The 22,339-nt window shown below is 44.5% G+C and overlaps 1 protein-coding gene across 2 annotated transcripts in view; it reads right to left on the reverse strand.

Moving 5' to 3' along the window:
• dcc (DCC netrin 1 receptor) overlaps window positions 1-22,339 on the reverse strand; it is a 254,985-nt gene that overhangs the window by 143,261 nt on the left and 89,385 nt on the right. For both annotated transcript variants that reach the window (XM_029117184.2, XM_029117182.2), the window contains exon 3: window positions 3,520-3,807. In XM_029117184.2, the coding sequence (XP_028973017.1) occupies window positions 3,520-3,807 (288 nt within the window). The remainder of the gene's footprint in view (window positions 1-3,519; window positions 3,808-22,339) is intronic.

Consider the following 22,339-nt stretch of genomic DNA (forward strand, 5'->3'; position numbering starts at 1 on the left):
ATTATAAAGACTGGTTAGAGTAGAAACTTATTATAATACAGACTAGCTGTAATAAAGGCTGACAATAGTAAAGACTGACTATAATAAAGACTGGCTATAATACAGACTGGTTTTTATAGACAGGTTTAAAAAATTACTGGGTATAATAAAGAGTGGTTATAATATAGGTTATTATAGAGACTAGTTTTGACAGAGGCTGGTTTAATTAAAAGGAGGGTTAACTGCAAACTGGTTAAGACAGTGGCCTTGGGCTATATTAAAGAAGTGATTATCCTGGATTAATTAATTAGTATTTCAGCAGGAAAATCATCAGTACCATTTTGACAAAAGGATCAACATGTTTAATTAATGCATCATTCTCATGCCAGTAACTGTTAACTTCAATTACATATTTTATAGGCCAGTAAGAGACATTATTTTATCACTATATTTTAGACTTGTCTGTTCCCCAACGCATGTCCCTAACTGAAAACTCCGATTCAGATTCAAGACAGCCCTGCTGCATTTCCCTGAACCACAGAAGAGGCAACAACAAACTTCTCTTTAGTCGACCCAAACCTCCAATAAAGAAAAATACAACCTAAACAACCTACAGAGGGAATGTGACAGCTCCCTGAGGCCGTAACCCACAATGCTCTGCTTTATCTCCACTTCAATATGTGGTAGTTCTGTCTCATCTCAGCCGACATCAGCAGAACCAACCCCACCTGTCTGAGCCATTCCATGCAGAACATTCATCATGAATCACACAGCATTCTGGGATTCCTTCAACGTGACTTAACGGGGCTCCCAAGCCAATACCTGCAATTTACATCTGGGCCTGATTGTCTTTCCCCCAGTGTAATTAAACCAGTCAGATAGAAAGAATGAAGTTGTGTGTGTGTTTGTGCACGTGTGTGTGTGTGTTCATGTGTGTGTTTGTGTGTGTGTGTTCATGTGTGTGTTCATGTGTGTGTTTGTGTCAGCCAGGGTTGAGTTCAGGACTCCACAGCAATGGACTGCAAGACAGAGTTGAAATGGTCTGATCTCCACAACCCTCAGATTGTTTCCTCTGGCATACAGACCCAGAAAGTCCCATGTGTGTGTTTGCGTGTTTGTGTGTTTGTGTGTGTGTGGGTGTGTGTGCTCAGGCGTTTGTGTGTTGGTCTGTGTGTCTGGGTGTGTTCGGGGGCGTGCACATTTGTGTGTGTGTGTTCATGTGTGTGTGTGTGTACGTGTATGAATGTGTGCTCAGGCGTTCGTGTGTTTGTGCGTGGTCTGTGTTTGTGCATGTGTGAGTTGGTGTGTGTGTCTGGGTGTGTTCGGGTGCGTGTGTGTTGGTGTGTGTGTGTGTGGGTATGATCGGGTGCATGCACATTTGTCGGTCTGTGTGTGTGTGTCTGATCCATGTAACAAAACAATTCAAATAGGGGAACTAGTTAGCATGGATACAGAATGCTTCACAGACCAGCAGCTATGGATCTTGTGAGTAAAGACAGTCATCTACAGCTAGAATCAATCACTGTGGATAACAGGCATCACGGCACAGGGGCCAAACAATCTGAATAAACAGTAAAGAAAACCAGATTAATAACTCTAACTTGTTTACTCACACAGAATATTACCCTCCCACAGAATCTGCAAATGTGTAAATAATATCTTCCCCTACAAAGACAGTTTGTCGAATAACATCTTGGCTGCTGAAAAGGCCAGTGAGGACATTTCCAAAGCGGAACACGACAGCCACATTCAAGGTGTAGTGAATTAAGATCAAATATGTAATTAGGCCTGTGAGGGGCTGGGCAGGATGAAAGCCACTGCAGAGGAGGGGACGTGCGGAGGTTTAAAAGAAAATTCTGGGATTCAAACGAATGTAAGGACAAAACGGTTCCCCTGTGCCTCAGGGATGAGGCTGGAGAGATGGAGCCCAACCACTCTCTAATTAATAGATGGAGCTTCTCCGTGACACGTCAAAATCCTCCGGTTATCAAGCACGGATCCAACCTGAACCGAGTTTGTTTATGTCTTTGTTCACCAACAACAGAGTTAAATGAAGCTCGCAAACAATTTGGAAGTTATGCTCTCCAACGATAAAAGCCCCCGAAAACAACGATTAACGGACAAACAGATGTGTCAATCCCAGATTGGCCCTTTGATATATTCCTAATATATTCCTGGGCATGGGTGTCTAATCAGGCAAATCCAGCCCAGGCACAGAGACAGCTGTCAGCACATTAGCCTGGCTACGTCAGGAGAGTTACAGTTGACAATGAGAGATGCAGACTGCCCAAATGGCACTCTATTATCTACACATTGCACTAGTTCTGACCAGAGCAGTATGGAGGCCAGTGCACTACACTTGGAATAGGGTACCATTTGGTACGCAGGCAAGGCGCCAACTTGTGCATACCACAGCACCCATTATGGAGTGCATGAGATTCAGGACAACACGGAAACATTCACTCATCACTTGATCATCTCTGACCTCTTGACCTTTCTCCAGTCAACTTGCAAGGGGGAGGAAACTCTGACTTAATTAAAATGATCAAATGGAGAGTGTGACATACTGCCTGCAGTGAGGCCTGGAGGACTGCCCTGAAAATGGGTTATTTCCTCGCTGTCAAAACATAAACTGTGTTCAGAATTATTTTGTACTCTCTGAGTATATAGATTTCACTTATACGATATTAGTGAAAAATGAAACTATGAATGTAAATCCATTACCATTTTCAAAGTTAATTTGTTTTCTTGTCTGTTAAATGTAATTTAAAAGTATATTAATAACTAATTACAAATATTATTATTACTATGTTAACTCATTATTATCATAATAATTATTATGTTTCAGTCAAACCTGCAGACCACACACGGCTGTATGTTTGACACCCTGATCTCTAATATCATAATATTTATCCGTCCGTTTTCAGGAAGAGCAGACCTGATCTGGACTACTGGCAGATCTCCAGAGCCTTTTATAGGATCATGTAGTCATGAGTTTAAGTGAACATACTGTACTGTACATACAGGAGCAAGCGAAGATCAGCGGGGTGATTGAAAAACAGGACGTTCTGACCACTCCGGAGATATTCATTAAGCTGACGGACACAGGATAGTCCCTGGGGCCATGTTCTGAATCCAATTTTACAGTGGCCCAAAACATGCACAGCACAGTGTACTGCATCAACAGGGTCCTGTGAGAAAACGAAGGTGACTTGCTCACTGGGTGAAGAATGGACTCATCCGAAAGGATATTTCACAGCATTCCATGCGTACTGACACCTCCCCACAGGATTTGGACCAAAGAGATGGTCAAAGAAAGTTCCAGCATGGATAACCCTGTTACCAAGGAAACACGTGGGAATTGTCATCTCCATATCCACCATCTCACCCTATGAACCAGTCAAGTAGTTTGAGGCGGTAGAAAGTCACCGTTACCCGGCAACGTGTGTAGGTCAACATCGTGGGACAATCACAACTGACGTTACCTGGCAACGTGTGTGGGTCAACAATGTGGGATATTCCCATCACATCTGACGTTACCTGGCAACACGCGTAGATCAGCATCGCTCCCGGTGCGGGCACTGCCAGGGTTGTCCGCCAAGCACCGGTAGGTGGCCGAATCTGGCGGCTGGACCCTGCTGACCTGAAGTGAACCGGAGGGCAGCACCACCACCCGGCTCTCAGGGAAGAAGGCGGGCGACAGGTCCTCCCGGTTCTTCTGCCAGCGCACCACGGGCATGGGTTCTCCGGTCACCTGGCAGCGGAGCAGAGCCGTGTCTCCCAGGTAAGAGGACACCGACTCCGTGGGGACCACCAGCTTCAGCGGCCCTGAGGAGAGACGGCGGCAAGGAGTTAGACGCATCACAGGTAAGTGGAGACAAGAGGAGACGGGAGGAGAGAGAGGAGGGGAAAGGAAAAGAAGTAGAGGAAGGAGAGGCATTAGGAGCGAAAGGAGAGGGTGAGCTCTGCTTTAGACTCTTGACTAAGAAGACATTTCTGAACCTTAGCAGTGGAATTACAAGCGTGTGATGGTGAGGTTAAAGTTCCCTGATATAACAGATGGTACATGGAAGAGGAGGAGTGCGAGGCCTCAGTCATGTTCATCACTAATACATTTGTCCCAATTATATTAAAAGATCATCACTGGCTTCAAATTAGCCTAATCATTCCTTGACATTACACTAGAACGGCTAACATGTGGCCAAATGGCACACAGACCTCCATTACCCCACTTAAAGCATGCTGACTACTTGAAGCAACGTGCATTTAATTCCTTTGCAAGCCATTCCAGTCCATTAAAGCAATGCTACTTTTCCTGTTTGTGAGAAAGTAAAAGGGACAAAGTTGTTCTAAGGGACTCCAAAATAACTATGTTGAATAAAATGCTAATGATTGCAAATCATCAGGCAGCGTTTGGGCCTGATTCCATAGCAGAGCTGTTTACACACGGTCACCAGGGGGACAATTATTTTGTTCTTCTAGTGAATCATTAATCTCAGAGAGATCTTGATGATTATGCTAATTAGTGTGATTACTTTAAATATGTCTTGATAGACCGGGTCCATTCGACTGGCAAGCGTCTCCAATACCATCCTATCATACAGTCAAAATAATAAATATATCCAGCTATCCACAGTATATATACAAAGCTAAAGAAAAAATGAAGAGACCACTGCACCTTTTTCTTTCCTTTCCAAAAAAGTTGAAAAGGAAAGTTTTAAGTGAGGAACAGAAGCGTTCAATTTGCAGTGGTCTCTTAATTGTAACCCTTCTGTTCCTCTGTTCCTTTTTTGAATTTTTTGGAAAGGAAAGAAAAAGGTGCAGTGGTCTCTTCATTTTTCCCGAGCTGTATGTATATGTATATATATACATATATATATATATATATATGAGCAAAAACATTATGACCACTCACAGGTGAAGCGAATAACACTGAGCATCTCCTAACAAGGGCACATGTCAAGGTCTGGGTAGATTAGATGATAAGCGAACAATCAGTTCCTGTAGTCAACGTGTTGGATGCAGGAGAAATGGGCCGGAGTAAAGACCAGAGTGAATTGGACAAGGGCCAAAATGTTATGGCCATAGAACTGGGTCAGAGCATCTCTGAAACGACTAGGCTTCTGGGGTTCTCCGGGTCAGCAATAGTGAGTATTTACTGGCAGTGGTCTGGGGAGGAACCAACCAGAAACCAGTGACAGGGTGATGGGCGCCCAAGGCTCAGTGATGCGATGAGGGCAATGAAGGCTATCCTGTTTGGTCCAAACCAATAGAACCTTGTAACATGATTTGGTATAAATAAAAAGCATTCCAGAGAAGATGAGTGAGGATGTGGAGGTTTCTCCACTGTGAAAGACTGCGCAGGCAAATAGTGTAACAATTTGAGAAACATTTCTCTCAACGTAAAATTGCAAAGGGTTTGGGGATCTCATCATCTACAGTACATAATATCATCAAAAGGAAAATGTATGCAAGGGACAAGGCCGATCTGTGAAGGCACCATTGATGCGGAACAATATATACAGGTGTTGGAGCAACATATGCTGCCATCCAGACAATGTCTTTTTCAGGGAAGGCCTTACTTATTTCAGCAAGACAAAGCCAAACCACATTCTGCACGTATTACAACAGCATGTCTGTCTGGGTGCTAAACACCAGTGAAAACATTTGGTGCATTATGACACAAAAACAAAGATATATATATATTAGAAGTGTTACCATGCATGGTATCATTCATTTAGATAGGATAGCTTGCTCCCATCAAGAACATTATACCAAAGTACATTATGAGTCGTCTCTAAATGTATTTTTACCATCCGTCCAATAGACTGGCAAGCATATAAGACCATCAATCTCAAGGCATTTAAATATACTGTACGTCCTAAGCAGAACGACCATGAGAACCGTGTGACACATATTTCAATAACCCAGCCAGCTTGCACATTTTGACATTTGCATTTAAGTCATTTAGCAGATGCTCTTATCCAAAACGAGAGCAACTAAGGGTGAAGTGCTTTTCCTCTTTTTTCGCACGCAACCTACCCACAATGCACTGGGGATGTGCAATATTCTCAGAACACGAATGTGAAAAAAAAACATTATTCAATGAACATTATTTAACATTCATTCGATGGATGGAGAACAGGTCATAGGGTTTAATGTCACTGATGTCATGTCACACTAAAAAGGAAATGTCTTTGCGTCATTAACGCCTAAGGAAACATTTCCATGTGTTCCATTTATGTTGTCCAAACATTAACCCAAAATATTTAAATTGGCAGTGGATTCATCGTCTTGAGCTCAGTGCTACAAAGGAGCGAATCAGACTGCTGCCCCACTTAATAGGCCTGAGAGCTTTTGTCTCCAATGAGGCAGTCCCCTGAACGGGCAAAGGTTGGGAACCAAAGCAATAGTATCTAATGTATTCAGATGTACCAGGGTTCTTGCATAACCATTCCTGAGGCAACACAACCCAGAGGTTATGGGCTCGTTTCTTCACCCGTATCTACACGCCTCCACATCTCATTAGTTATTCAGCCGTAAAGCTTTGCCTACAGGAGATAAATTAGGGTAATTATAAAATCACAACATTAAGTGCTAACATGCGAGAACAGTATTATGTTCCTCAAGGCTGGACGGCAGCACTACATCCAACATTCACTGTAGAACCTCCGTGCCTCACATGGTCCCGTCCACCTGGTGACACAACCTCAGGGCCCCTGTGGGTGCGGTCCTACCTGTCTCAGGTACGTCCACGCCTACTGCCCACGACGTGAGCATATTGAACACAGAATGTTGTTACACTCCAGGTGTGGCATCCGGCGATTTAAGCTGTTGCCGTCCCGACATCTAGCAAATCCTGATTTAATCAGTACAAATCCTCTTAATATTGTAGCGGTGTTCCCGGCCGAAGACCCTGAAACCAGAGGTACCACATGAAAACAGCGCAGACTGCTTGATGAAGTGTAATCTAAAGAGCTCCCCTGGGGATCCAAAAAGCTTCCCGCTCTCTTTTCTCTCCATCTCGTTCTCTCCTTCTATCTGTCTACTCTCTAAGGGGTGCCTGGAAAAGCAGATAAAAAACATGAAAGACAATGAGAGAGGACCAGTCTGTCTGCTGGACCAATACAATGAGAGAGGACCAGTCTGTCTGCTGGACCAATACAATGAGAGAGGACCAGTCTGTCTGCTGGACCAATACAATGAGAGAGGACCAGTCTGTCTGCTGGACCAATACAATGAGAGAGGACCAGTCTGTCTGCTGGACCAATACAATGAGAGAGGACCAGTCTGTCTGCTGGACCAATACAATGAGAGAGGACCAGTCTGTCTGCTGGACCAATACAATGAGAGAGGACCAGTCTGTCTGCTGGACCAATACAATGAGAGAGGACCAGTCTGTCTGCTGGACCAATTCAATGAGAGAGGACCAGTCTGTCTGCTGGACCAATACAATGAGAGAGGACCAGTCTGTCTGCTGGACCAATACAATGAGAGAGGACCAGTCTGTCTGCTGGACCAATACAATGAGAGAGGACCAGTCTGTCTGCTGGACCAATACAATGAGAGAGGACCAGTCTGTCTGCAGGTCCAATATAATGAAAGAGGACCAGTCTGTCTGCTGGACCAATATAATGTGAGAGGACCAGTCTGTCTGCTGGACCAATTCAATGAGAGAGGACCAGTCTGTCTGCTGGACCAATACAATGAGAGAGGACCAGTCTGTCTGCTGGACCAATACAATGAGAGAGGACCAGTCTGTCTGCTGGACCAATACAATGAGAGAGGACCAGTCTGTCTGCTGGACCAATACAATGAGAGAGGACCAGTCTGTCTGCTGGACCAATTCAATGAGAGAGGACCAGTCTGTCTGCTGGACCAATACAATGAGAGAGGACCAGTCTGTCTGCTGGACCAATTCAATGAGAGAGGACCAGTCTGTCTGCTGGACCAATACAATGAGAGAGGATCAGTCTGTCTGCTGGACCAATACAATGAGAGAGGACCAGTCTGTCTGCTGGACCAATACAATGAGAGAGGACCAGTCTGTCTGCTGGACCAATACAATGCAGTCAGACAGGGAGTCTGAAGGGAGATAAATGTCCAAAGTCTCCCTATAGGATCAGACCCTGACAAAAGAGACTGTGGACAGTAGAGAGAGACAGCCTCTCCCCACCACTCCTCTTATCTACTCTCATGTTCTCTCCACTCCTTTCCTGTCCTCTCCTCTCCTCGCCTGTCCTATCCTCTCTACTCCTCTCCCCTCCACTCCTCTTATCTCCTCTCATGTTCTCTCCACTCCTCTCCTGTCCTCTCCTCTCCTGTCCTCTCCACTCCTCGCCTGTCCTATCCTCTCTACTCCTCTCCCCTTCACTGCTCTTATCTCCTCTCATGTTCTCTCCACTCCTCTCCTGTCCTCTCCTCTCCTGTCCTCTCCACTCCTCGCCTGTCCTGTCCTCTCTACTCCTCTCCCGTCCACTCCTCTCCTGTCCTCTCCACTCCTCGCCTGTCCTGTCCTCTCCCCTCCACTCCACTCTTCTCCTGTCCACTTCACTCCTCTCATCTCCCCTCGTCTCCCCTTCACTCCTCTCCAGTCCTCTCCCCTCTACTCCACTCCTCTCCTGTCCTCTCCTCTCCCTGTCGTCTCCTCTCATCTCCTCTTGTCCTTTTCAACCTAATGGTGCCAGCCGGTCAGTGGACAGAAATCGATAGCGCTGCTACCACACAAACAGCCAATCATTAGAAGCCTTCCTATGCTCACAGTACACGCACACTATAATAACCCCCCCCACCCCATGGGACAAACCGATCGCCCAGCCAACGCCCGCCACCATACAGCCATACATCAAAAAGAAGGAGTGCTTAATCAATCAAAAGGAAAAGGCTGGTGTCTGTGGGACATCACTATGGAATCATTCAGCTGTGCTGTGATGCTATTAAGAAGTTTAAACATCCAGGGTTGGACCTGAAGCAAAGGTAATGTCATTACAACAGCTCTTTCAACACACAGGAGTGACTGTTTGATGGCAATGGAATTGTTCTGTGTGTACTCTAACTGAGACTTCAGAGCACTTGAATATTCTAATGCTGATCAAGTATCTTTGTACATGTTTTATCAAGCTGAAAGAGCAATGTAAAAGCTACAGCTCTCTTGCTCGCTTTACTTTTTGACCTCCCTCCCTCGTCGTGCCTCTAATTCCTGTTAAAAAGTCCTTTAAATGATAATATTTAAATACAAACAGGAGGGAGGAATGGACACAGAGAGAGACAGGTATGGAGACAGAGACAGGAATGGAGACAGAGAGAGACAGGAATGGAGACAGAGAGAGACAGGTATGGAGACAGAGAGAGACAGGAATGGAGACAGAGACAGGAATGGAGACAGAGAGAGACAGGTATGGAGACAAAGAGAGACAGGTATGGATACAGAGACAGGAATGGAGACAGAGAGAGACAGGTATGGAGACAAAGAGAGACAGGTATGGAGACAGAAACAGGAATGGAGACAAAGAGAGACAGGTATGGAGACAGAGAGAGACAGGAATGGAGACAGAGAGACAGGAATGGAGACAGAGAGACAGGAATGGAGACAGAGAGACAGGAATGGAGACAGAGAGAGACAGAGAGACAGGAATGGAGACAGAGAGAGAGAGAGGTGCAGAGGGAAAGAGACAAAAAGAGAGGGAGAGGAAAAGAGAAAAAGGTCTGTTCTCTCTCCTTGTTCTGATTAATCTCAACAATCCTGTTTCTAACCCTGATCCCCCTCTCCAATCAAAGCTAGACTCCCACCCAACATGTGGTCCACTTGTCAATCCCATGAAATTACATCATGAAGAAGTTAAGCCCCAGATAGACAAAGGACATCCCACTGGCAGACTGTCGGACACTACTTCTGACCCAGCCATTTTAACTGCAACACCACCTGATAATGGTGAATAGGGAGCCATTTTAACTGCAACACCAACTGATAATGGTGAATAGGAAGCCATTTTAACTGCAACACTACCTGATAATGGTGAATAGGGAGCCATTTTAACTGCAACACCACCTGATAATGGTGAATAGGGAGCCATTTTAACTGCAACACCACCTGATAATGGTGAATAGGGAGCCATTTTAACTGCAACACCACCTGATAATGGTGAATAGGAAGCCATTTTAACTGCAACACCACCTGATAATGGTGAATAGGGAGCCATTTTAACTGCAACACCACCTGATAATGGTGAATAGGGAGCCATTTTAACTGCAACACCACCTGATAATGGTGAATAGGGAGCCATTTTAACTGCAACACCACCTGATAATGGTGAATAGGGAGCCATTTTAACTGCAACACCACCTGATAATGGTGAATAGGGAGCCATTTTAACTGCAACACCACCTGATAATGGTGAATAGGGAGCCATTTTAACTGCAACACCACCTGATAATGTTGCAGCCACTGACATGAACACTACAATACCACGCTACTAAACACTGAGGCATATTGATAACATGGTAATGCTTCTATCTAATACTGTAAACAGAGGGTGATTCACGCACATTTCTATGATATTTAGATTAAGACAGAAGGGTACAGATTAACGGGAGTGCATACGGAGAATGGGAGACTTTGTGGATCCCTTTGGTTCTGAGACTTTGTGGATCCCTCCGGTTCTGACACTTTGTGGATCCCTCTGGTTCTAAAACTTTGTGGAACCTTCCGGTTCTGAGTCTTTGTGGATCTCTCCGGTTGGGTTGTAACACTTTGTGGATCCCTCTGGTTCGGTTCTGACACTTTGTGGGTCCCTCCGGTTGGGTTGTAACACTTTGTGGATCCCTCCGGTTCGGTTGTAACACTTTGTGGATCCCTCTGGTTCGGTTCTGACACTTTGTGGGTCCCTCCAGTTCGATACTGACACTTTGTGGATCCCTCTGGTTCTGAGACTTTGTGGAACCTTCCGGTTCTGAGTCTTTGTGGATCCCTCTGGTTCTGAGACTTTGTGGAACCTTCCGGTTCTGAGTCTTTGTGGATCCCTCTGGTTCTGAGACTTTGTGGAACCTTCCGGTTCGGAGTCTTTGTGGATCCCTCCGGTTCTGACACTTTGTGGGTCCCTCCGGTTCGGTTGTAACACTTTGTGGATCCCTCTGGTTCTGAGACTTTGTGGATCTTTCAGGTTCTGAGACTATGTGGATCCCTCCGGTTCTGACACTTTGTTGAAGCAACAGCAGCAAGTGGGTTGTGGAGATCACTTTGAAGAGGGGGCGCTCAATCCCTTTCAGCAGCTGTGAGCCACCGCTGGGGTTGGTAGATAAATGAATGTGACTGAAATTGTTAGTGGACAGTGGCCGGGTAGAGGAGACTGTGACTTTAACACTCATTGAAAGGATGTGATATGTATTGGGTCAATCGTGTCAAGCTGAGGGAAAGATTGGGTTCCAGAAAGCCTGCTGAGCTGAGAATTCTGGCTGTCACAAATGGCAATCTGCCAACAGATACAACCATCCAACAATGAACTCACTCTGGACAATAGTGCTGTGAGATTGAGTCCCCGGCTAGAAGAGGATGGGGGGAGATGTGTGTGTGTGGGGGGGGGGGCTAGGGGAAGATGGAGATGGGAGAGGCTGGGGGAGGTTGGGGAGAATGTGGGAAAATGAGGACCCAGGAGTATTGGAGAGGATTTGGAGGGTTGTTGGTTGGGGGAGAATGGGGGAGTATTGGAGAGGATGTGGAGGGTTGTTGGTTGGGGGAGGATGGGGAGGATTGGAGAGGATGTGGGGGGTTGTTGGTTGGGGGAGGATGGGTGAGGATTGGAGAGGATGTGGGGGGTTGTTGGTTGGGGGAGGATGGGTGAGGATTGGGGAGAATGTGGGGGGTTGTTGGTTGGGGGAGGATGGGTGAGGATTGGAGAGGATGTGGAGGGTTGTTGGTTGGGGGAGGATGGGTGAGGATTGGGGAGGATGTGGAGGGTTGTTGGTTGGGGGAGGATGGGTGAGGATTGGAGAGGATGTGGAGGGTTGTTGGTTGGGGGAGGATGGGTCTGGTGAGACAGGGAGACCAGGCTTTCAGATCTATCAGGCCCCATCTCTACACTGTACGCACATATTTATCATCCTCAATCCAACAAACAATCCCAAACTCTGAGCTGCATACATGGTTCTACTCAGTAAAGGATCAGAGACACTCAAAGCCTGACGACGCATCACACATGCAGTGGGGAGAACAAGTATTTGATACACTGTCGATTTTGCAGGTTTTCCTACTTACAAAGCATGTAGAAGTCTGTAATTCTTATCATAGGTACTCTTCAACTGTGAGGGACGGAATCTAAAACAAATATCCAGAAAATCCCATTGTACGATTTTAAAGTAATTAATTTGCATTTTATTGCATGACATAAGTATTTGATACATCAGAAAAGCCGAACGTAATATTTGGTTGCCATGGCTGTGTGTTTCGGCTCGTGTCATGCTGGAAGACCCAGCCATGACCCATCTTTAATGCTATTACTGAGGGAAGGAGGTTGTTGGCCAATATCTCACGATACATGGCCCCATCCATCCTCCCCTCAATACGGTGCCGTCATCCTGTCCCCTTTGCAGAAAAGCATCCCCAAAGAATGATGTTTCCACCTCCATGCTTCACGGTTGGGATGGTGTTCTTGGGGTTGTACTCATCCTTCTTCTTCTTCCAAACACGGCAAGTAGAGTTTAGACCAAAAAGCTCTATTTTTGTCTTATCAGACCACATGACCTTCTCCCATTCCTCCTCTGGATCATCCAGATGGTCATTTTCAAACTTCAGAAAAGTCCAGGACATGCGCTGGCTTGAGCAGGGGGTCCTTTCATGCGCTGCAGGATTTTAATCCATGACGGCGTAGTGTGTTACTAATGGTTTTCTTTGAGACTGTGGTCCCAGCTCTCTTCAGGTCATTGACCAGGTCCTGCCGTGTAGTTCTGGGCTGATCCCTCACCTTCCTCATGATCATTGATGCCCCACGAGGTGAGATCTTGCATGGAGCCCCAGACCGAGGGAGATTGACCGTCATCTTGAACTTCTTCCATTTTCTAATAATTGCGCCAACAGTTGTTGCCTTCTCACCAAGCTGCTCTTTGTCTATTGTCCTGTAGCCTTCCCAGCCTTGTGCAGGTCTACAATTTTATCCCTGATGTCCTTACACAGCTCTCTGGTCTTGGCCATTGTGGAGAGGTTGGAGTCTGTTTGATTGAGTGTGTGGACAGGTGTCTTTTATACAGGTAACGACTTCAAACAGGTGCAGTTAATACAAGTAATGAGTGGAGAACAGGAGGGCTTCTTAAAGAAAAACTAACAGGTCTGTGAGAGCCGGAATTCTTACTAGTTGGTAGGTGATCAAATACTTATGTCATGCAATAAAATGCAAATTAATTATAAAAAAATCGTACAATGTGATTTTCTGGATACTGCACACCTGTAAAGTTTTAGACAAGCCACTGTGTCCGTAGATATAAAAAATTATTTAGCACAACCAAGGCAATATAAAATGAAAGGGAAAAGTAAGGGAATGTAACCATAAAATAAACAAGCACAGGTAATATAATGTTTAATAAACAAAGGCAAAGTAATGCTAAAATCAACAAAGGTAATGTATGCTACCCTTAACAAAGAAAGGCAATGTAACGATAAAACATACAGCTTTGGAAAAAATTAAGAGACCACTACACCTTTTTCTTCCCTTTCCAAAAAAGGACAGTTTTTGTGAGGAACAGAAGCATTCAATTTGCAATGGTCTCTTAATTTTAACCCTTCTGTTCCTCACTCAAAAACTTCCTTTTCAACTTTTTTGGAAAGGAAAGAAAAAGTTGCAGTGGTCTCTTAATTTGTTCCGGAGCTGTAATTGAGACTGGTGGTTATAGCTCTTAATTCACCCTGTTGATGTAGGACATGTCTGCATGCAAATGAACTAGACAACTAGGAGCTTCTGCATCAAATTAAAGCGACATGATGCAAGTTGAGCAAGCAGCTGTTTTCCCATGTCTCTTCTAAAAGAGGTGGGTAGTGATAACAGAGTTTCGCCAGAGGTGTGTGTTTCTGTACGTGTGTGTGTGTTTCTGTACGTGTGTGTGTGTTTCTTTAGGTTTGTGTGTGTGTATGGGAGTGTGGGAAAAGTCGTACTATATTTCACATGATGGAACGTTTTCATTAAAGGCTCCTTCCTCCCGTCTCCTCATCTCTGCTCCTCCTTTCTCCTCTTCTTTCTCCCTGGCCTGGCACTGTGCCTCCTAACCTTTACAAGACACTGGCTGGGTGAGAGGACTTAACAAGCGTCAGCACATAGCTGCCCTGCAGGAGGGAGTCTAGATAGGGATAAATATGTAGTGTACTAGATAGTGATTATATCTAGTGTACTACATTGGGATTATAAGTAGTGTACCGCATAGTGATTATAAGTAGTGTACTACATAGTGATTATAAGTAGTGTACTATATTGGGAATATACGTAGTGTACTATATTGGGATTATGAGTAGTGTACTACATTGTGATTATAAGTAGTGTACTACATAGTGATTATAAGTAGTCTACTACATTGGGATTATAAGTAGTGTACTACATAGTGATTATAAGTAGTGTACTACATAGTGATTATAAGTAGTGTACTATATTGGGATTATAAGTAGTGTACTACATTGGGATTATAAGTAGTGTACTACATTGGGATTATAAGTAGTGTACTACATAGTGATTATAAGTAGTGTACTACATAGTGATTATAAGTAGTGTACTACATAGTGATTATAAGTAGTGTACTACATTGGGATTATAAGTAGTGTACTACATAGTGATTATAAGTAGTGTACTATATTGGGAATATAAGTAGTGTACTACATAGTGAAATTCGTGTAAAATATTGGAAATATAAATACTATCCTATATATGCAATATAAGCAGCGCACTATCTAGTAATATCTAGTAATATCTAATATCTAATAATAAAACTAATAATATCTGAATATTATTAGTGTAGTAAATAGGAATAAGAAAGAAGCAGCACAGAACCACTTAAGAGAAAATGATTAATGACTTCTGGTCCTCAAGCCTGTCCCAGAAGAGCCTAATTCAGCACTTTATTAAGACATTATGTTTAGCATGAAGTCATGGCATGATGTTGACTGGCTGGTTGGTTGACCGGCTGGTTTGAGGGTTAACTGGCTATTTAGGTGACTTGCTGGATTGAGGGGTGCCTGGCTGGTTAGGTAACTGTCTGGTTCGATGGTTGACAGGTTGCTGGGTTGATAACTGGAGGTAGCAGTATTTGGTACCGGGTATACTGAAACACCTCTCTGAAAGGCTTGTTCAGGTGAATCAGTAGCATGCCACTGTCACAGCTGCTTAGGTCACATGACAGCAGCGCAGAGATTGTAGTATGGAATCAGTCCATTTATTCTGTACTACTTCACATGCGGCAAAATATAAAACATTTAAAAGGCGCACAAAACTGAGGACTGAATGCAGGTAGCATACATTATTTACAGCTGCCTCTAATTGGGGACAACCAAAAGTGAAGCGCAGAGATACCTAGAGGCACCTCTGCTTCAAGGCCCTGACTATTACCCGCAGGTACATAGAGATGCCTAGAGGCACCCCATAGTCAGGACCTGACAGTCACACGTTTTACAACGAGTTGAAGCAACAGTACACACTATGCTGTCATAAGGAAACAGCTTCTAGCCTCAATATGTTTGATGGGGAGGAAGAAGAACGTGATCAGCACACGTGCAGTAGATCCTGGATCGTTAGTGTAAGTGATACGAGAGAGAGAGAGTGAGAAAGAGAGAGAGAGAGAGAGAAAGAGGAAGAAAGAGGGAGAGGTAGAAAGTGAGAGAGAGTGAGAGAGAGAGAGAGAGAGAGAGGTCGACAAGGTGTTGTGTCTGGGGGGATGTAAATCGTATTGTCATAATGATTACCTCTGCCTTGTGAATTCACTGAGGCCAGCAGCTGCTGGTGACATTTACCTTGTTCAGCATTTGACGCCAGGCCAGAACCATGCTCAGTAAAGGACAGACCCATAGTACAGGGACGAGAGGAGAATACAGGGGGGGTGGAGGGACGAGAGGAGAATACAGGGGGGGTGGAGGGACGAGAGGAGAATACAGGAGGCTGGAGGGATGAGAGGCGAATGCAGGAGAGATGAGGAGAATACAGGGGGGGTGGAGGGATGAGGAGAATGCAGGAGGGTGGAGGGATGAGGAGAATGCAGGATGGGGGAGGGAGGAGGAGAATACAGGAGGCTGGAGGGATGAGGAGAATGCATGAGGGTGGAGGGATGAGAGGAGAATTAAAGGGGGGTGGAGGGATGAGGAGAATGCAGGAGGGATGAGGAGAATACAGGAGGCTGGAGGGATGAGGAGAATAGAGGAGGGATGAGGAGAATAGAGGAGAGTGGAGGGATGAGGAGAATAGAGGAGGGTGGAGGGACGAGAGGAGAATGCCTGAGGGTGGAGGGACGAGAGGAGAATACAGGAGGGACGAGGAGAATTAAAGTGGGGTGGAGGGATGAGGAGAATGCAGGAGGGTGGAGGGATGAGGAGAATGCAGGAGGGGGAGGGAGGAGGAGAATACAGGAGGCTGGAGGGAGGAGGAGAATGCATGAGGGTGGAGGGACGAGAGGAGAATACAGGAGGCTGGAGGGATGAGGAGAATAGAGGAGGGTGGAGGGATGAGGAGAATAGAGGAGGGTGGAGGGACGAGGAGAATTAAAAGGGGGTGGAGTGATGAGGAGAAAAAATGACCTAAAGCACCTCTCCCTATATCGGGAGCAATGACATCCTGCACACCATCCCGTACAAACAACTAGAAGACCTCCTGCCAGATTCTTCCTTTCACGAAAGAAAATAAACCTCCCTCCCTGCCTTCGTGCCCCCCCACTCCCAGGAGTGTCGGAGACTCGGCTGTTTGCTTAACGTCCTTCCTCATGTACACTGTGGATTTCACTGAGCTGGAACGAGGGCCACTGAAATGCCAAATCCAGCGAATCACTGCTCACTGTGTGCTCGGCCGTTTAAGAGAGAAAAGAGAAATACAAATCCAGTCTCAGTCCTCCAAACCATCATTCCCCCAGTGGCTGTGGAAAGAGAGGCACCGTCCTAAATGGCAAGACATTCCCTATTTAGTGTCCTAGTTTTAGCTAGCGCCATTAGGTTCCCGGTTGAATGAAGTGCACTACGAGGGGAACAGGTTGCCATGGGGCCGGGGACGTTGTGGAGCCGATCCAGCCTTGAAGGCAAGGCCGGTCCCTGAAGGAGCCAGTTCCTTGGTTCTCCAGAGAACACATCCTTCTGTTGAAACAGCCATCCTCACATCACTGCTCTCCATCTCTTTAAAGCCCATTTGTCTGCCTCACTTTTGGTTGGTGGGAACAGAAGAGGCATACAACCGCAAACATTTCCTACATTATCTAAATGGGATAAAAAAAAAAGACCTTTACTCACCATTATAGTGAACCTGACCATAACACTATGTAACTCCAATTCTAATTCATCTCCAATTGTAACTTTAGCTCTATATCTAACATTTAAGCCTTTGCCTTTTTCAAAATGGAGACAGGAATAATCGTGGCCATTAGTCAGCTTTTTCTGGTTTTACCAGTTTGGGGGACATTCATCCCCATAGTTACATCAGGGACACCGTTTAATTAATCGTAATTCTATTGCACGTGCTATTTAAGTAATCCATATTAATAAGGATGATAAAAAACATTGAATGTAATTAATTATGCCATTAATTGATATTGGTCCGCCATTATAACACCACGTGGGGGGGGGGGGGGGTCAGGCGTTGTTGTGGCAACAACAGAACAACAAGACGGTCTCCACCTCTTAAACACACGAATGAATGGCCCTGGGCGAGAAAGGCACCAGGACGCCCCGTTAAAGACGCCCACGCACACCTCAAGCCCCCTCCACACCGTACCCCTCTCTGACCCCTCGATCGCACCCCGCTTTTCACCTACCCCCCTCCATCCGTTATATTGGAGAGGTTAAAGTTCATCCTATCCCAGCTTTCCTTCCTGCAGGTGAAGTCTATTAATCAACACATCCTCCCCTTGTCTCAGCTGATTACTAGAGGAGAGGCGTCAACCTGTCAGATGCTAGTGTGTGTGTGTGTGTGTGTGTGTGTGTGTGCGCGCAAGTGGGTCACAACTTTGTCCCTTAATTGTGTGCAACGCTGAGTTTGTGTGTGTCTGTTTAACTGGGTGTGTGTGTGTGTGTGAAATGTTAGTGCTCTCATTAACAACCCCCAACGATGCTGGGACTTCCCTCCACTTACCAGCTGGGCCCGTCACAGCACAGCATGTGGCCCAAATAACACCCTACTCCATGGGTAGGACTCTGGTTCTGGCCCGGACCCAGACTCAAGTAGTGCATTTCAAGAGGAATGTGGACACAGCACCACAGCACCACTTTGATTCCACTAATTGACAGGGAAGCCTCCATTCAGCCTGTGCCACATCTCCAAACTCAAACAGGAAGAGAGAACGATGTGTGTTGGTGGAACAAGGGGGAGGGCTGAAGGGGAAGGGGGCTGGATGGGTGGAGGTGGGGGGTGAGGAGGAGAATTTAGTAAAGAAATGCATGATTATGTGTTTGTGGGGATCATGGAATCAGAACAGGGCTTGAATAGTTAGCATCTATGTGTTTGTGTGTGGGTGTGTGTGTGTGTGTGTGTGGGTGTGTGTGGGTGTGTGTGAGTGTGTGTGGGTGTGTGTGTGTGTGTGTGTGTGGGTGTGTGTGTGTGTGGGTGTGTGTGGGTGGAGGGGTGGCTGAGAAAAGCCTGGTTTCAGATGAGGAAGGTGGGTCTAAACACAACTGCAAAAGATGACAATGTATCTGTTTTTCGCTTCTGTATGTAAAGAAAGAGTATAAAATATAAACAATATATTGTCACTGTCAGATGAAAACATTGTAACTACATTTGGATCATAGATCATGCCTTTAAACATGTTCATGACAAAAATACCAATACAAATATAAAAACATACATTTGCACTGCACATTTCCCACAGTCATTTGTGGAACTCAATCAGACAATGACAGCATCAAGCTGCTTTCACTATGAGCAGTATGTTATAGGACATGAATCTGTGTGCAAACTGGATCAATAGACAGCCTTAGAAATGCACTGTTTGTTTCTGTGCTCCCCTACTGAAAAGAAACTGCCCTCATTAAGTGTGTTGGGACAAAGAATTGCACCCTATATTCTCTAGCCCCTATCTGTCCTAATGAAAAGAAGTACACTACATATAGAACTGCTGGTCATTTGGGACACCATCCTGAGTGTTGAGAAAACCTTCTCCAGTAGGAGAGGCAGTAACAGAACACAAAAACTTCTTATTCATGTATTCTGTGTGGGAACAGGCCATCCAGTGAGTTTGGGGCTACTGAGTGTGACCTGGGTCAAGGGTCAGGAACCTTTTTGACTGGAAGTCACCCCCCCCCCCCCATCAACCCCCCTCCCAGGAAAATAAAATGAAATGGTGCTGAGGAAAAGCCACAAGAGCAATACTGATGCGGTCTAAAACTCACCGTAGCAGTCAGATCAAATGATCAGGAACTCTGGGGTTTAGCGCCACAGGCACACTGAGTTCCTTACAAACGCTTTTGATGGCTGTATTTATATTACTGTTGGGTTGTTACCATTGTCAGTTGCCATTCTGTTCTTCTTGGTAGGGATTGATTTGTATTTGTCTTTCTTTTTATTTTTTTTGTAAATTCTTGAAAATGAGACGTGTACCCCAAGAGATTCAGCTTGCAAAAAGTCAAAAATAAATGAATAAATTGCACTGAAATGGCTCCTATTATATTAACATCGTGCACTGATTCTGAGCAGAGCCCTTTGGAAGCCTAGAAGTCATCCAAGCAACAGCAGCATTGAGCCGTGTCGAAAGCGTGGAGGAGCATAGCGAAGGAGCATCGAGGAGGAGCACAGAGGAGGAGCACAGTAGAAGACCACAGTGGTAATTGGCACAGACAGATTAACAGAGAGGCTCCATGTTGCAGCCAGGGCTCAAAACATACAACAGAGTAATTCACACTGGGCTCGCTTCTCTCTCTCTGTTTCTCTGTCTCTTTCCTCTCCTCTGTCTATCCAGTTTTTCTTCACGGTTTCTACTCTTTTTTTAATTTGTAAAAACCTAATGTTAAACCCTTCTACAACCCCTCTACAATACACTAATGTTAAACAACTATTACTATTACTATTACAACTACTACCGCCACTATTACTACTATTACTACCATTATTACTACCACGACTACCACTATTACTATTATCACTACCACTATTACTACTATTACTACCATGACTACCACTATTACTATTATCACTACCACTATTACTACTATTACTACCACGACTACCCCTATTACTATTATCACTACCACTATTACTACTATTACTACCATGACTACCACTATTACTATTATCACTACCACTATTACTACTATTACTACCACGACTACCCCTATTACTATTATTACTACCACTATTATTACTACCACGACTACCACTATTACTACTATTACTACCAGTACTACCACTATTACTACTATTACTACCACTATTTATATTATTACATCCACTATTGCTACTATTACAATTATCACAATTATCAGTATTATCAATGACATTTTCAATCAATCAATCAAATGTATTTATAGAGCCCTTTTTACATCAGCAGATGTCACAAAGTGCTTTTACAAAACACCCGGCCTGAAACCCCAAGGAGCAAACAACAGTAGTGTTGAATTTTCAGTATTACTACTATTCCTACTACCACTACTATTACTACAATTACCACAACAGCTAACACCACAATTTTCACAACTACCATTACTACTACTACTACTACCCCTATTACTACCACAGCTACTACTACTACCACTACTACTACCACAAAATGTATGTTCTTGCTACCACTACAACGAGCACTACTACCACTAGTACTTTGAATGCTACCTCTACAACTGCTGCAACTATTAATACTACTACAACTCCTACTACTATTACACCAAATAATAGCACTACTATTACCAGTATTACCACTACTATTACTACTACTGCAACTTGTGCAACAATTACAACTGCTGCAACGTGTGCCACTTTAACTACTATTTCTACTACTACCAACACTACCACTACTACTACTACAACCACTTTGTGCCAGTTCTTGAGATAAACACACACTAATGATTACATAAATTGTCAGATCACACTGCAAAAACACAAATACACAGGATAAACCAGGCTCCATCTCAGTCATCTTCGAGCCTGTGAGAAGTAAACAGCTCTGAGCCCAGAGGATCTTGGCTGATCAGCTATGTATGACTCAGAATATCACATCAGACAGATGAAGAATTTCTTGGTTTTTATCTTCAATGATTTGATTAATACACACTCCTAAATTAAACATCCCGACTGGCGTTCACACAGATGAAACTTTGTATATTAAAAATAACTTCCAAGTTCCATGTCCCCTTTCCGCCAGGCATCCAAAACACATCTGAGCTACCCTCCAATCCAGCTCCAACGGCCTGGGTATTGAAGAGCGAAGACACCCCCTACCCTGGAGGTGGTGAAATATTAATAGAGCCTGGTTGGAAGCTGAATGTGTCTGAGACACAGCTTCAAAAATGGATAGACACTGGATAGAACGGTTCCAGTCGGCCTGTCTGTCCCTTCACTGGGTAAACCTGTTCAAGTCTGTCTGTCTGTTCCCTCACTGAGTAGACCTGTTCCAGTCTGTCTGTTCCTTCACTAGGTAGACCTTTTCAAGTCTGTCTGTCTGTTCATTCCCAAGACAGACAAACCGACTGACTGAAGCAGGTCTGTCTGTCTGACTGACTGAAGCAGGTCTGTCTGTCTGACTGACTGAAGCAGGTCTGTCTGTCTGTCTATTCTTTCCAATGAGAAGACATCTCTTTCTTTTTCCCCCTTTGATTCTCTCGGTCTCAATTCTATTTAAATTTAAAGGGCTTTATTGGCCCAGGAAACAAGTGAGGGAAAGAAACACAATAAATAACATCCATGAAAACAGATATAACATCAGCAAATCATAGATTCATGAAACATTACAAGTTTCAAAATGATTTGAAACTGTGAAAATAGTTACAAGTGAGAATGAAATTGGGAAATTGTGAATATAAACATGAATGTGGGTTATGTTTAAAGGCGAATGGTTCTCCACCCGGTTGATCTTAAGGTTACGGGACACACATCCTGCTGCTGTGAATCTATATTGAGGTATTTTATAATACCTCAATATAGATAGAGGAGCTTACCAATGTTTAATTGGATGTCAAACTCTTTGTGTCTCTGTATGATCTGAACAAATCTAATTC

The sequence above is a fragment of the Esox lucius genome, chromosome 23 (assembly GCF_011004845.1).
Source record: "Esox lucius isolate fEsoLuc1 chromosome 23, fEsoLuc1.pri, whole genome shotgun sequence".
Classification (NCBI taxonomy): Eukaryota; Metazoa; Chordata; class Actinopteri; order Esociformes; family Esocidae; genus Esox; species Esox lucius.